This window comes from Bufo bufo, chromosome 9 (genome assembly GCF_905171765.1).
Source record: "Bufo bufo chromosome 9, aBufBuf1.1, whole genome shotgun sequence".
In the NCBI taxonomy this organism is placed as follows: domain Eukaryota; kingdom Metazoa; phylum Chordata; class Amphibia; order Anura; family Bufonidae; genus Bufo; species Bufo bufo.
In genome coordinates, this window is record NC_053397.1 from 138467977 (window position 1) to 138481981 (window position 14005).

A 14005-nucleotide genomic window follows, 5' to 3' on the forward strand; every position below is an offset into this window, starting at 1 on the left:
TTTTTATTGCTCTTTCCTATATTTTGCTGGTATCCATGTACTAACACGTTACAACTAAGGGCCTTCATATAGACCAGAAAAGCGCAAGCTGTTTATTTTTTTTCAGGATATGCACATTGTGTTTTAAAAGATGGATTAAAGAGGACCTTTCACCACTCCTGATATGTCTGTTTTAATAGTTTCATGCATTATAGATCTAATAACAATTCTGGAGCATCTATTCTTATGGCTCTATGGCGTGCCATTCCTTTATTATTTGCACTAGTCGTTATGAATGAATTGCTATTAGCCTTCATAGAGTGAGTCTGTGCAGGTAACCCCCAACTGGTTACCTCCCCTCTGTACCCTTACTGAAAGCTAATAGCAATTCATTCATAACATCTAGTAGAAATAATAAAGCAATGGCACAACATACAGACATAAGGATAGATGCTCCAGAATTGTTATTACATGGGGAATGCATGAAGCTATTACAACAGGAATGTCAGGAGTGGTGAAAAGTCCTCCTTAATAAAATTTATTGTTTTTAACAGATTTTTCTCTACTCGGTTGGAGTCCAGCAACAGAAGTCCAAATTAAAATAGAAAATACAAAAAATAACTCCAAATTGAAACATAATGAAAATAAAAATAGAAATCCAAATAAGACTGATTAAGTATAAATTTGGATTTCCTGACTCCTGGTTCCGTGCAGTGCTTCATTACAGCTCCTATATGATAGCCATATTCCACCTTTTGGAGTGATGAGCTGATCATTTGTACTTTTTTACTACAGAAAGATATATTAACCTCTTCCCAACATCTGATGTACATGTATACAATCACATACGTAATTTAACATGATGGCGGGGTCACAGGAGATGTGCCACTACGATCTCCACAGGTGGCCGGCAGTAACTGATAGCCAGACTCCCAAGTTAGCTTTCAGTTTCAGAGTTATCAAAAGCGACTGCAATAAGTACGGCTAGTTACAGACTAGCGTTAAGAGATCTGGCAGGCAACAGCCTGACTGACCTCTGTGCAATTCGGCACCAAAGAGCTCTGCTGTTTTCTAGACTGGAGGTGGTAGGAACTGTGTCTCATCTCACCTTAATAATGGCAAGATGAGACAACCATTTTAAACTTGCACATCCTGATCTCTTTTTGATCTGCTTGTATGTGATTTTCAAGCACAAGTTTTTTTTATTTTTTATTCTTGTTCGCCACAAAGCCATGTGAAAGCAGACAAGGCAGTCAACAGTCAGCACAACTGCAATTGTCAAGTTGTCAGCTTTCAAAAAATATACTGTAATTAGGGTTGCGCTGACTTTTTAAGGTGTGTGTAATGCCTGTAATTTACAGGTCGATACTTTTTTTCATTTCCAGCTTAAAGGCCAGATTTTTGGCCTTTTCAGCTCGTCATTTTATATATGTGCACGTAGACCTAAAAATAGTTGGCATGTATGAGCTCAGTACATGTTCTTTTAGGAGGTGCAATTTTTGCATATTTTTATTAAAAAACTAAACTACACTGTAGAATTGAGTGTTTAGTAATATTTTATTATTTTGTCCAATAACCCCTGGGAGCGAAAGGGTTAAATATAGCTGAACCGCTCATGCGGAATTTGAGCGTTTCAAATAAATTACATGGCACATCATTTGTATATGTCGTCACTTTATGATCAGTGGAGTTTGACCACTAGAATCCCCGTCAATCCTGAGAATAAAGGAGCCACTGCAGGCCACTGGGCAATTCAGGCACTGCAACAGACTCCCATTCAGATGAATGGAGTGGTGCTGCAGTCCTTGCACAGCGGGTGGCTCAGGTCATCTCTGTGAAAGGGCCACAGTGCAAATCATCAGCAATCCTTCATTCTCAGGATCGCTGAGGGTCCCAGAGGTCAGACATCGCACCAATCATAAAGTGACGGCATATTTAGTAATATGCCATCATTCAATTTCAATACCCAGCTGTGTGAAGGAATACAGGAATAATAATACAAGAGATTACTGATGCTGGGACCTGAGATGAGAGAATCAACCTTTTTATCTTAAGTTCCATACCTGTGAAGGACAGTCCCATCTGCAGATTAAGCTCCCTTGGCCTCTTGATTGACAGACAACTTGCCCGGGCCATCTCAGCCAGCCCTTACAATCTCCCCCTTACAATGCTCATCTCAGTGGCGGCACAAGCGCAAAGGCTTTGCTTCTGGAGAAGCGACTGTGTATGCACTACTACACTTAATGGTTGTCATGGGTTTGACATCCATGGGTTGGATCATGTAATGTCAGGAGAACTCATCTTAATGTGCATTGCACTGTGTATGCTAAGTACAAATAAATAATGAAGTAATGGAGAACAGTAAGTAAATGAGGGCTTACCCAAATCACTTTCCTCACTTTCGGTCTTTTGAGGGGGGATATTGTTCTCTTTCACAGGATCATCCTGAAAATGTAAAATACGTACAATTAAGTTAAATGGTTGCAAAAGGGTAAATGAAAGTACAATGGTGGTTAACAGTTAAAACTGTGAAAATTAATTTTAAAAAAAGTATGGGAGCAGGAAATAAAGTCACTTACTCCTAAAAGAATTGTCCAAGATGATAAAAATAGGTCTACTCGTCTTGGGAGTTAATTCTCTTCTACAACACCTTTCTACAGGGTGGCCCACGAAAAAGCCCGTCTCCAGTGATAGTATGACAAGATGAACGAGTAAGTGGATTTTCATTATTTTTTTTTTTTATTACCCACAAGTCCCAAAAGATGAAGTGGTCCCCATTCACGTATCTGCATCTTGCTTGCAGCTCTTCAACAGTGATGCTGCAGAAGAGAAAAAATGTCCTGCTTTTTCCAACAAGATGGGGAAATATGCCACACCTCACAGAGCTCTCTGGCATGGGTTTATGAACGGAGGAGCAAATTGAGCAAGTGGTTATGGCCACCACGTTCCTCAGACTTGTTCACATGCGATTTTTATGTGTGGGGAAATTGAAAACAAAAAGTGTCCATTAACAATCCACATCCCCTGGATGAACTCCAGGCTGTGTCTCATAGGCAAACTATCAGTGTATTACACAGAGTTAGTTTTTTTAGGGTTTTACCGATATTATCGGCCGATATTCAGTATTTTGACCGTTATCGGCATCTATTTTGCCGATATTCCGATAACGTATTGGGAACACAGATCGCGCTGCTCTCAGAGCTCTCCGTGTTCCCTCAGCAGCACAGGGGAGAAGGAAGCAGTGTCTCCCTCCCCCCTGTGCTGCTGCCGCCAGTGAGAGGAAGGAGGACAAGAGAAGGGGAGGAGCTGTGGCCGCTGCGCCACCAATTAAGAGAAATCTCTCATTAATTCATATACAGGAGGTGGAAGCTGGCTGCAGAATCACATAGCCGGCTCTCGACCTCTAAGAGCAGTAGCTGCGATCCGCGGTAGTTAACCCCTCAGGTGCCGCTACCGCTCATAGAGCCGGCTATGTGATTCTACAGCCAACTCCCGCCTCCTGTATATGAATTAATGAGAGATTTCTCTTCATTGGTGGCGCAGTGCGCCCCCCCAAGCATTAATCATTGGTGGCACAGTGCGCCCCTCACCCCCACCCCAGTATTAATCATTGGTGGCAGTGGCCACAGGATCCCCTCTCCCCTGCTCCTCCAATCGGAGCCCCAGCAGTGTAATCCTGGGGCTCCGATCGGTTACCATGGCAGCCAGGACGCTATTGAAGCCCTGGCTGCCATGGTAAGCTCCATGCTGCTGTGTGCACAAAGCACAGAGCAGCAGGGACAGTGTGAGCTCCTATTCACCCTGATAGAGATCTATCAGGGTGAATAGGGCAAGAGTTCTAGTCCCTAAGGGGGCTAAAAGTTAGTAAAAAAAATAAAAAATAAAAATTAAGTATAAATGAAAGAAAGATTTAAAAAATAAAAATAAAAACACACGTTAACAAACATTAATTTTCAGCAGATGTGTAGGAATTAATTTTTTTTCAAAAATGAAAATTACCAGAATATCGGTCGATCCCTACTTTTTTTTATTTATTTTTTTAATATCTTTGTTTTCTTTACCAAAATTGTAAAATATATCATAATAAAACAGTTTGCAAGTAACAGAGTAATTATACATAATTCAAAACAAGCTCATGACAATTTAAACTCTAAGTTACCGCATAATAGTACCATATTCCCTAAATATCGCCCACCCCCCAATTCACTGTTGCGAGGTCAGACTAATCCTTTATTAACGCTTTTATTTCAACGGACATTATTCCAGATGATCGGGGATTGAAAAACGGGGGAGCCAGCCATTCCTAACTCCTAACCCTTTGATTTTCTTGCTATCTTCCCATAGGCGTTAATAGTATCCATCAGAGTCAACCACTCAGAAAAACTAGGGCTATTTTTCGTGCCCCAATATTTAACTATCAGGGCCTTAGTGGCCATAAAGCCCTCCAAACAGACTCGTATCTGGTGAGATCAATCAAATCGCCAGGGGGGAGAACACTCAATATTGCCTGCTTGTAACAACGGTCCAGTTTAACCTTATGTCGTCTGGATAGTTCCTCATGGATCCAGGTCCAAAAACTGCATATTTCAGTGATGGACGACAGGGAGAGAGTCTCCATTTTTAGTGGTGGGGGAAGCTTTACAGGTCAAGCTACGACGCTCAGCAGGATCTGCCAGGAGATGGGCCCAACGGACGTTTGGCGGTATGTATATGGCAAAAAGATTTCAATTACTTACCGGTAATTGGTTTTTCCTCTAGCCCCCACAGCGGCACGACAGGAGGATACCCCGCCTCCCCAGGGACAGGAAACAACGTGGAGATCTTTAAATACTCCCCTCCCCTCCCCTGCTCCAGTAAATAACCGAGAAACTCTGGAATGGATGCAACAAAATTAATCTTTATGTGTTATTGAGAATTAGACAAGGATACTCTCCAAGAAAGACAAAAAACTTTTTCCTTCTTTCCTTTTTTAAATAAAAGTTAGAATAATTATTGGGAGGTAAATTCCCCGTGCCGCTGTGGGGGCTAGAGGAAAAACCAATTACCGGTAAGTAATTGAAATCTTTCCAAACGCCCCCACAGCGGCACGACAGGAGGAATAACATAGGAATCCCATATCAGCGGGGGACAACAGCAGATAACACTCTGCGAGCAAATGATAACTCGCTATTCTTCAACACATCTAACTGATAATGTCTAAAGAAAGTAGAAGGTGACGACCAGGTGGCTGCCTGGCAAATTTGTTCTAACGGAACCTCCGCTGATTCAGCCCAAGAGGCTGCTACAGATCGGGTTGAATGGGCTTTCAAGCCTGCCGGGGGAGGAACCTCCCTTAAGTCATAACAAGTCAAGATTGTCGATCTGATCCATCGACTAACGGATGCTTTGCTTGCAGCGTTTCCCTTATTTGGGCCTGCAAACTGAATAAATAGTCTGTCCGTCTTCCTGAGATCTTCTGTAGCCTTTAGGTAGGTAAGAACTGCTCTTCTTACATCCAGGTTATGGCATCCAGGTTATGGAAGCGTCTTTGCTCCTGACTGCCTGATGGGGATCCAAGGGAAGGGAGGGACACTTCCTGAAGACAGTGGAACTTAGAGACCACCTTGGGTAAAAAAGAGGGAGAATGTCTCAGTACTATCCTATCATCCTTAATGGACAGGTACGGGGGCCTGCACGAGAAAGCCTGTATCTCCCCCACCCTCCTAGCCGAGGTGATGGCTATTAAGAAAACTGTTTTAAAGGTAAGCAATTTTAGAGATATTTCAGATAAGGGTTCAAAAGGGCTGTCTGATAAGGCTGCTAAGACTAGATTTAAGTCCCAAGGAGGGACAGTGGACCTCACTATTGGCTGTTTTCTCCGAGCTCCTTTCACAAATCTCTTAACAAGGTCTATCTCTGCTAATTTTATATCAAGTAAGGCACTCAAAGCTGATATATGGACTTTTATAGTGCTTACCCTTAGCCCCTTCTGAAGACCTGACTGGAGGAACTCCAGGACCTTAGTGATTACAAGGGGACCTCTGGTATCCCCCCCCCCCCTGTAAATCTTCTGAAAGATTGCCAGATCCTGTCATAGATCTTAGAAGTCACCTTCTTGCGACTATAAAGAATTGTGGAAATTACCGCGTCCGAGAGACCCTTTCCTTTTAATATTTCCCGCTCAGTCTCCATGCTGTCAACTGAAGTTGTGTTGTCCTGGGATGCCATACTGGGCCCTGGTGAAGGAGACCCGGGATGTTTGGTAGTTGCCACACGTCTCCTACTGACATCCTCACTAGGAGAGGGAACCATGACTTCTTGGGCCAGTAAGGAGCAATCAGGATCAGCTTGTGGTTCTCCTGTAGTACCTTTTGCAGCACCTTGGGGAATAACGCAAAGGGAGGGAAGACATACAAGTTTACTTTTGGCCATGGGTGGGAGAGAGAGTCCACTATAAGAGGGTGATCTGTATAGGCCAGAGAGCCGAACTTCTCTACTTGTCTGTTTTGACGCGTGGCAAACAGATCTATTTCTGGAAGGAACCATGTTTGCGCTATCTGATGGAATATCCTTGGGTTTAAGGACCATTCCCCTTCTTTCAAGACATCTCTGCTGAGAAAATCCACAACTGTATTGTCTTCTCCCCTTATGTGAACTGCCGATATTGACAGAATGTTCTATTCTGCCCACTGGAAAATTTCTCTTGAGACCCTCGCCAAGGATGGGCTTCTTGTGCCTCCCTGCCTGTTTAGATAGGCCACCGCTGTGGTGTTGTCTGAGAGTATTCTCACTTCTTTCCCGCGGATTTCTGAGTGAAGGGCCTTCAAGGCCTCCCAGACTGCCCTTAACTCCTTCAGGTTGGAAGAGGCTAGGATTTGATTTCCTTGCCAGCCCCCTTGTATTACAGACCTGTCTGAAAAGGCCCCCCAACCGTTCTTGCTGGCGTCTGTAGTGATAGTGACTACCTCTGTTGCCACGGGACGCCTGTGTTTAGGTTCTGGTTGATCAACCACCTATTTACGGAGTCTCTTACATATTGAGGGACTCTTACTCTCCGTTCTAGTGAAGCTATGCTCTTGTCCCATTCTCTGAGCATGAAAGCCTGAAGGGTCCGTGCGTGAGCCTGAGCCCACTTTACTGCTGGGATAGCTGAGGACATTAGGCCCAAGATCTTCATTATTGACCTGATTGTCATTCTTGATTTGCTGCGGAACAGAGTAAATTCCTGCTTGATAGTCTGAACTTTTTCCTGTGGGAGGAAGGTCCTCATGAGACCTGAGTCCAGCAGCATTCCTAAAAAGATCTTTCTTCTTTCGGGCTGGAGGTCTGACTTTTCTATATTTATTAGCCACCCCAGGTCTGTTAGGCTTTGCTTCACTAATTCTATTTGTTCTAATAGGAGAGTCTCTGATGCAGCCGCTATAAGGAAGTCGTCTAAGTAAGGCACAACTAATAAGTTTTTTTAGATGAAGATCTGCTATCACCTCTGCCATCACTTTGGAGAAGACTCTTGGTGCTGACGTAATGCCGAAAGGAAGGACCTGGAATTGATAATGGAGTACCACCGAGCCTTCTTGTACTGAAAATCTGAGGAATTTCTGATGCTCTCTGCAGATTGGAATATGGTAGTACGCGTCGGTAAGGTCTAGGGTTGCCATAAAGGTGTTTCTCTGTAACAGACTTATAGTGGATTTTATGCTCTCCATCTTGAATCGTTTGTAAAGTAGATGTTGGTTCAGTCCCTTTAAGTTTATAATGGATCTGTATGAGCTGTTTGGCTTTTTGACTAGAAATATGGGGGAATAATAACCTGTTCCCTATTCTGCTAGGGGAACTGACGCTATAGCTTCTTTTTGTAAAAGGATTTTTACCTGATCTAGTATTAAAGCTTGGACTGGATCGGCTTTTTTGGTGGAACACCTCCTGGGGAAGAGTGGAAAACTCCAACTTTAGGCCTGATGAGATTACGTCCAACACCCATGGGGAATTGGAGATATTCTCCCAGGCTGGAAGGAAGTACTTCAGCCTTCCTCCTACCCTGCATCTGGCGTCATTGTTTTGATGACTTTTGGGAGGAGTCAGAGGGGTTGAATAAAAACCCTCGACCTCTTCCCGAATGCCACCGGGGGGAAAAATCCTTTCTTTTTTGGTCTCGTCTGCCCCTAGATGTAGGAAAAAAACGTCTGACGAAAATTCCTTTGTTCCGAGGGAAACCCTTTCTTTCTGTCTGTGGCTTTTTATAGGATGTCGTCCAGGACTGACCCGAACACCCTATCACCTTCGCAGGGGATGCCGCAGAGCTTGGTTTTTGGATGCCGCATCACCTGACCAGGACCTAAGCCACACCGCCCTTCTGGTAGAGTTTGAGAGGGCCGCAGATCTGGCTGCTAACTTAATAGAGTCGACCGAAGCGTCGGCCAAAAATTTTGCCGCCTGTTTAAGGACTGGCAGAGATGCTAAAATATCCTCTCTAGGGGTTCCTGATACTAGGTGTTCCTCAAGCTGGTTTAACCAGATAGACATGGACCTGGCTGTATACGTTGAGGCTACGCTAGGTCTGAGGATGGACATGGAAGCCTCCCAAGATTTTTTTAGTAGGGCCTCGCTTCTGTTATCCATAGGGTCCTTTAAGAGACCTAAATCCTCAAAGGGTAAAGCTGACTTCTTTGTAATTTTTGCTACGGGGGCATACACCTTAGGACATTTGTCCCAAGAGGACGTATCTTCCTCAGCAAAGGGATATTTTCTTTTTAGGACCCTAGATACGCTTAGTCTCTTTTCCACATCGGTCCACTCCTTATTAATTAATTTTATATTATTAGAGTGGAGGGGGAACACCCTCTTCCTTTTTTCTCCTAAGCCCTTAAACATTAAATCCTGTATAGTTTTGGATTGTTTAGACTCCTCTAGGTTTAGGGTTGCTCTAATGGTCTTTAATAATACTTCGGTCTCCTCAATGGAACAAAAAGGCTTCCCGGACTCATCTTCAGAGGAAAGAGGTTCAGACTCCGAGAGCTCCCCTTCATCAAAATCCTCTTCCTGATATTCCGACTCTAAAGTCGCAGGCATCTCAGTCATAGAAGTAGAAGGCTTCTGGGACGTAGCAGCTAATCTTTGATCCACAGCGCTGCTTACTTCATCCTTAATAATATTTCTAATATTGTCCAATAAGGAGGGGGACTCTTCTGACACCATCTTTTCCAAACACTTTGCACAAGGGGCTTTCTTATACCCTGACGGTAAGGCTTTTTTACAAATGGAACACTTTTTGACTCGCTGGGACTCTGACTTCTGAGCTTCCCTGACCTATAGATACAAGTCAGAAAATTTGTTTAATAAAAAAAGGGGACTGCCTAGTCTGTAAAGAAAGGGAGAGGTACAGTCCCTTATCCAGTATAACAGAAGGCCAGAAATTTTAACCGCTCAGTGAACACATGCAAACATAGGCATTTATCATTTCCCCCAGAGGAGGGTAGCTTACCGGGCTGCCGGTCTTGGAAGGATCCGAGGGTCTGCGCATTGCGTCCTCTCCTGATGCCAACATGACTGCAGGCTGCTCTCAGGACGCCGCCGATTCCCGCCGCTTTTTTGAATTTTCAGTGGGAAATGACGTCCTACTCCGGGCGCCTGTGAGCTTGCGCTCACGTGACCCGCGATCCTGTGGCTTCCTCTTGCGATACCAGCAAGGAAGCGCTGCCCGGGGCTGCCTCCACCGGAGGACTTGTGCCTGGGAGAACCGCACCGCAGTCCCGCGATCCTGCTCCCCTATCGACCTGCCGGCGACCTTACTGATGGGAAACCGAACGAAATCCCACCAGCGAAAAAACTCCACGTTTGCTCCCAGAGGGACAGGAAACAACTGGAGCAGGTAAGGGGAGGGGAGTATTTAAAGATCTCCACGTTGTTTCCTGTCCCTGGGGAGGCGGGGTATCCTCCTGTCGTGCCGCTGTGGGGGTGTTTGGAAAAAAAGCCTTCTCCTGCTTTAGAAGATCTAGAATAGACTTAGCCCTGGCAAATTCTGAGTTCTTGGAAAGGATTCAAAAAATTAAGTATGAGCCACATGGTATCTCCGACCATACCCCAGTGTTTTTGACGACAGCAGACCTAGAGTTTTATGGTAGTAGAAAACCTTTTAAGCTAAATCCACACTGGATTCATCTGGTCGGAGAACAAGAAAAAATTGGAAATTATATTCTAGAGTTCTGGGTACAGAACTACGGATCCACATATGTGCACTATGTCTGGGACTCCCTTAACTCCTTAAGGACACAGCCTTATTTTACCTTAAGGACCAGGCCATTTTTTGCAAATCTGACCAGTGTCACTTTAAGTGGCGATAACTTTAAAACGCTTTGACTTATCCAGGCCATTCTGAGATTGTTTTTTCGTCACATATTGTACTTCATGACACTGGTAAAATGAAGTAAAAAAAATATATAAAAAAAAAAATTTGCAAATTTCCAAGTTTCAATTTCTCTACTTCTAGAATACATAGTAATACCTCCAAAAATAGTTATTACTTTACATTACCCATATGTCTACTTCATGTTTGGATCATTTTGGGAATGATATTTTATTTTTTTGGGGATGTTACAAGGCTTAGAAGCAAATCTTGAAATTTCTCAGACATTTTCAAAAACCCAATTTTTAGGGACCAGTTCAGGTCTGAAGTCACTTTGCAAAGCTTACATAATAGAAACCACCCAAAAATGACCCCATTCTAGAAACTACACCCCTCAAGGTATTCTAAACTGATTTTACAAACGTAGTTAACCCTTTAGGTGTTCCACAAGAATTAATGGAAAATAGAGATACAATTTCTAAATTTCACTTTTTTGGCAGATTTTCCATTTTAATAAATTTTTTTCTGTTACAAAGCAAGGGTTAACATACAAACCAAACTCAATATTTATGGCCCCGATTCTGTAGTTTACAGAAACACCTCATATGTGGTCATAAACCACTGTACGGGCACATGGCAGGGCGCAGAAGGAAAGGAATGCCATACGGTTTTTAGAAGGCAGATTTTACTGGACTGGTTTTTTTGACACCATGTCCCATTTGAAGCCCCCCTGATTCAATTAATTTTTTTCACTTAATTTTTTCTCACACTTTGGGACTTGAACTTTTGGGGGTCTAATCCTTTACAATGCATTCCAATACTTCTGTATTGGAATGCATTGGCTGTATGAGTAATACAGCTTCCGAAGGCTGTGAGATCCAGGGGGCTGGATCTCACAGGTACGTCACAGGAATGCATCGCGATGCCTTCCATGCCATCGGGTCCCCCCCACAGCAGCATGGGGACCCGATGGCACCGCTCGCCGCCGCAACTTAGAAAAGCCGCAAACCGCAGTTCTGAATTAACCTGTGATTTGCGGCGATCGCTGACATGGGGGGGTCACGGGCATTTACCCCCCCGGGCATTAAGCCGAAGTGCCTGCTCAATGATTTGACCAGGCACGGGCTTCCGATCACCGCCCGCTGCGGTGATCAGAAATACACAGGGCGTACAGGTACGCCCTGTGTCCAGAAGAGGTTAAGGCCATGATACGAGCGCCATACTGTATGAAAATAAGTAGAAAAAGGGCAGAATTTGCTAGTACTGAGAAGGAACTGGCTGAGAGGGTTGGGAGCTTGGAGGCGGATTTGGGTAAAACAGAATAGAGAAAATATACGACAGCTACTGATTGAGGCTAAGAAGAAATATCAGGCTTTTTTTATATGAAAAAGCGCAACATAAGTCATTCTTTGCGGGGCAGCAAGCCTTTTTTGTAAAAGGCAAATCAGGTAGAATGCTTGCATCTGTAATTGCCAGTCAAAAGACTCAAACCCCCATAAAACATATCAGATTAGCATGCGGCTCCCTAACCGACAACCATATAAACATCAAATCAGCTTTTATAAAACACTTCACTAAACTATATCAATCGGATATAGGGCGATGAAGCCGTAGCTGCCTATCTAGATAGCATTGTGCTCCCTCGCCTCTCCGATCAAGATTGTTCTTGGCTAAATTCCCCTAACACTCTTGATGAGTTGGAGACCACGGTCAATAGCATAAAGGGCAACTCAGCTCCAGGTAAAGACGGCCTACCTTTTGAAATTTGTAGAGTCCACGGTAAATTTATACTAACTCTTCTACTCAAATGCTCAATGACTCTTGGGAGGGATGGTTCACTCCCTCCCTCCTTGAGGGAGGCTTCTATAACTCTGATCCTGAAAAAGGACAAAGACAAAAACGGAAATTGGGTCCTATCGCCCAATTTCACTACTTAATACCGACTACAAGATATTTGCCAAACTTCTCGCTAATAGGCTGAGGAGGGTTATTGAATGTTTGGTCCATCAGGATCAGACAGGGTTTATCCCAAAACGAAATATACAATCTAATATTCGTAGAGCCTTCCTTCACATCTATGTCGGGGAGGATCGCTCCATCTGGTCCTTGGATGCCGAGAAGGCCTTTGACAGGGTGGAGTGGTCCTTCCTGTGGAGAACTATGGACAGAATGAATTTAGGTGGACATTTTGTCAAATGGGTGCAGCTGCTTTACTCCGGACTCACCGCCAGAGTTAAGATAAATGGGATTGACTCCGAATAGTTCCCCTTACAACGGGGCACTAGGCAGGGCTGCCCCCTGTCACCTCTAATCTTCGTCCTGGCTTTAGAACTTCTCGCATGTAGAATTCGACAGTCCAATAAGATCATTGGTTTTGGAGGGAGAGAAGGGGGGAAGATAAAATCAGTCTCTATGCGGATGACATTTTGGTCTTTCTGAAACAGGGATGGAAGGCACTACCTTCAGTTATGAACATCCTGGAAGAATACGGTTTGTTATCTGGATATAAAGTAAACTGGGACAAATCTGAATTCCTCCCCCTGGCTCGATCACCCCCTGGCGGCCATCTTGGCGTTAGGCCACTTGAACACACCGACTCCATACGTTATCTGGGCATTAGAATATGTAATCACTTAAATATCACTCCTATGATCAATAAGGTGAAGGATAAAGTCCGTACTTGGCAGAAATTGCCTTTGTCGCAAGCTGAAAGGAATGCATTAGCTAGGATGGTGATCCTCCCCATCGCTTTATACCCTTTGACTGCCTGTCCGATATGGATTGAGGACTCCTTCTTTGGTCTCCTGGAGAGACTGCGGAATGAGTTAATCTGGGGGAGGGGTAGGGTTAGGATCAAACATACATCTCTGGCTCTGTGAGCGGGATGGTGGGCTTTCCTTCCCCTTCCTCCAGGGATATTATATTGCGGCTCAGATACGGTGGTGTATGGGGGGGGGGGACCACTCTCCTGCCCTTTTGTAAAGGACTCTCAGGGGCCGTATGGGGATATTTTTTCCATTCTAGAGACTGGTTATCCAGGAAAAAAGAAAAGACAGTGTCTAATTAGTGACATGCTAAATAAGGTTTGGAACAAAACTAAAAAAATATTAAGCATAACACACTCTACTCATTTCAACCCTCTTTGGCACAATCCTAATTTAAAAGAATTTATGTTAATTTCCGATTACGAATATTGGAACTCACGCGGTATTAATAGATTAACCCACATTTTATCGCACCGCAATATTATCTCCTTAGATAACTTAAAGGCACAAAAACCACATTTATAGATAGGTATAGATATGCACCAATTAGACATGCATTTATGAACACCCAGGATAAACACCTTCTGACGATTAAGGCAAACTCCTTTTTGGATTTTTGTTTTAAATTTAAGGGTACAAAACTCACACGCAAAAATAATCACAGGCTTCGGGAGTCCCTCGTCGAAATAACGATATATAAAAGCGAGGGAAGCTAGGTAGATGAACTGGGCAATGGAAACTCCCTGGATTGGGGTATAGTATATAAAAATATTAAGACGGTATCAATCTCTCAGAAATATAGATTGATTCAATTCAAAATTGTCCATTGCCTATATTACTCCCCCGCCTTCCTTGCTAAAATATATAAAGAAAAAAAAGAGTCAATGGGGTACAATACATTGAAACAGGGATCAGACCCTGTAATGTTAAAAGTCCCATA

The 14005-nt window shown here is 43.7% G+C and overlaps 1 protein-coding gene across 1 annotated transcript in view; it reads right to left on the bottom strand.

Moving 5' to 3' along the window:
• Window positions 1-14005, bottom strand: part of ST13 (ST13 Hsp70 interacting protein) — a 325403-nt gene that overhangs the window by 215917 nt on the left and 95481 nt on the right. The window contains exon 3 of the mRNA XM_040406554.1: window positions 2361-2424. Coding sequence (XP_040262488.1) covers window positions 2361-2424 — 64 coding nt within the window. The remainder of the gene's footprint in view (window positions 1-2360; window positions 2425-14005) is intronic.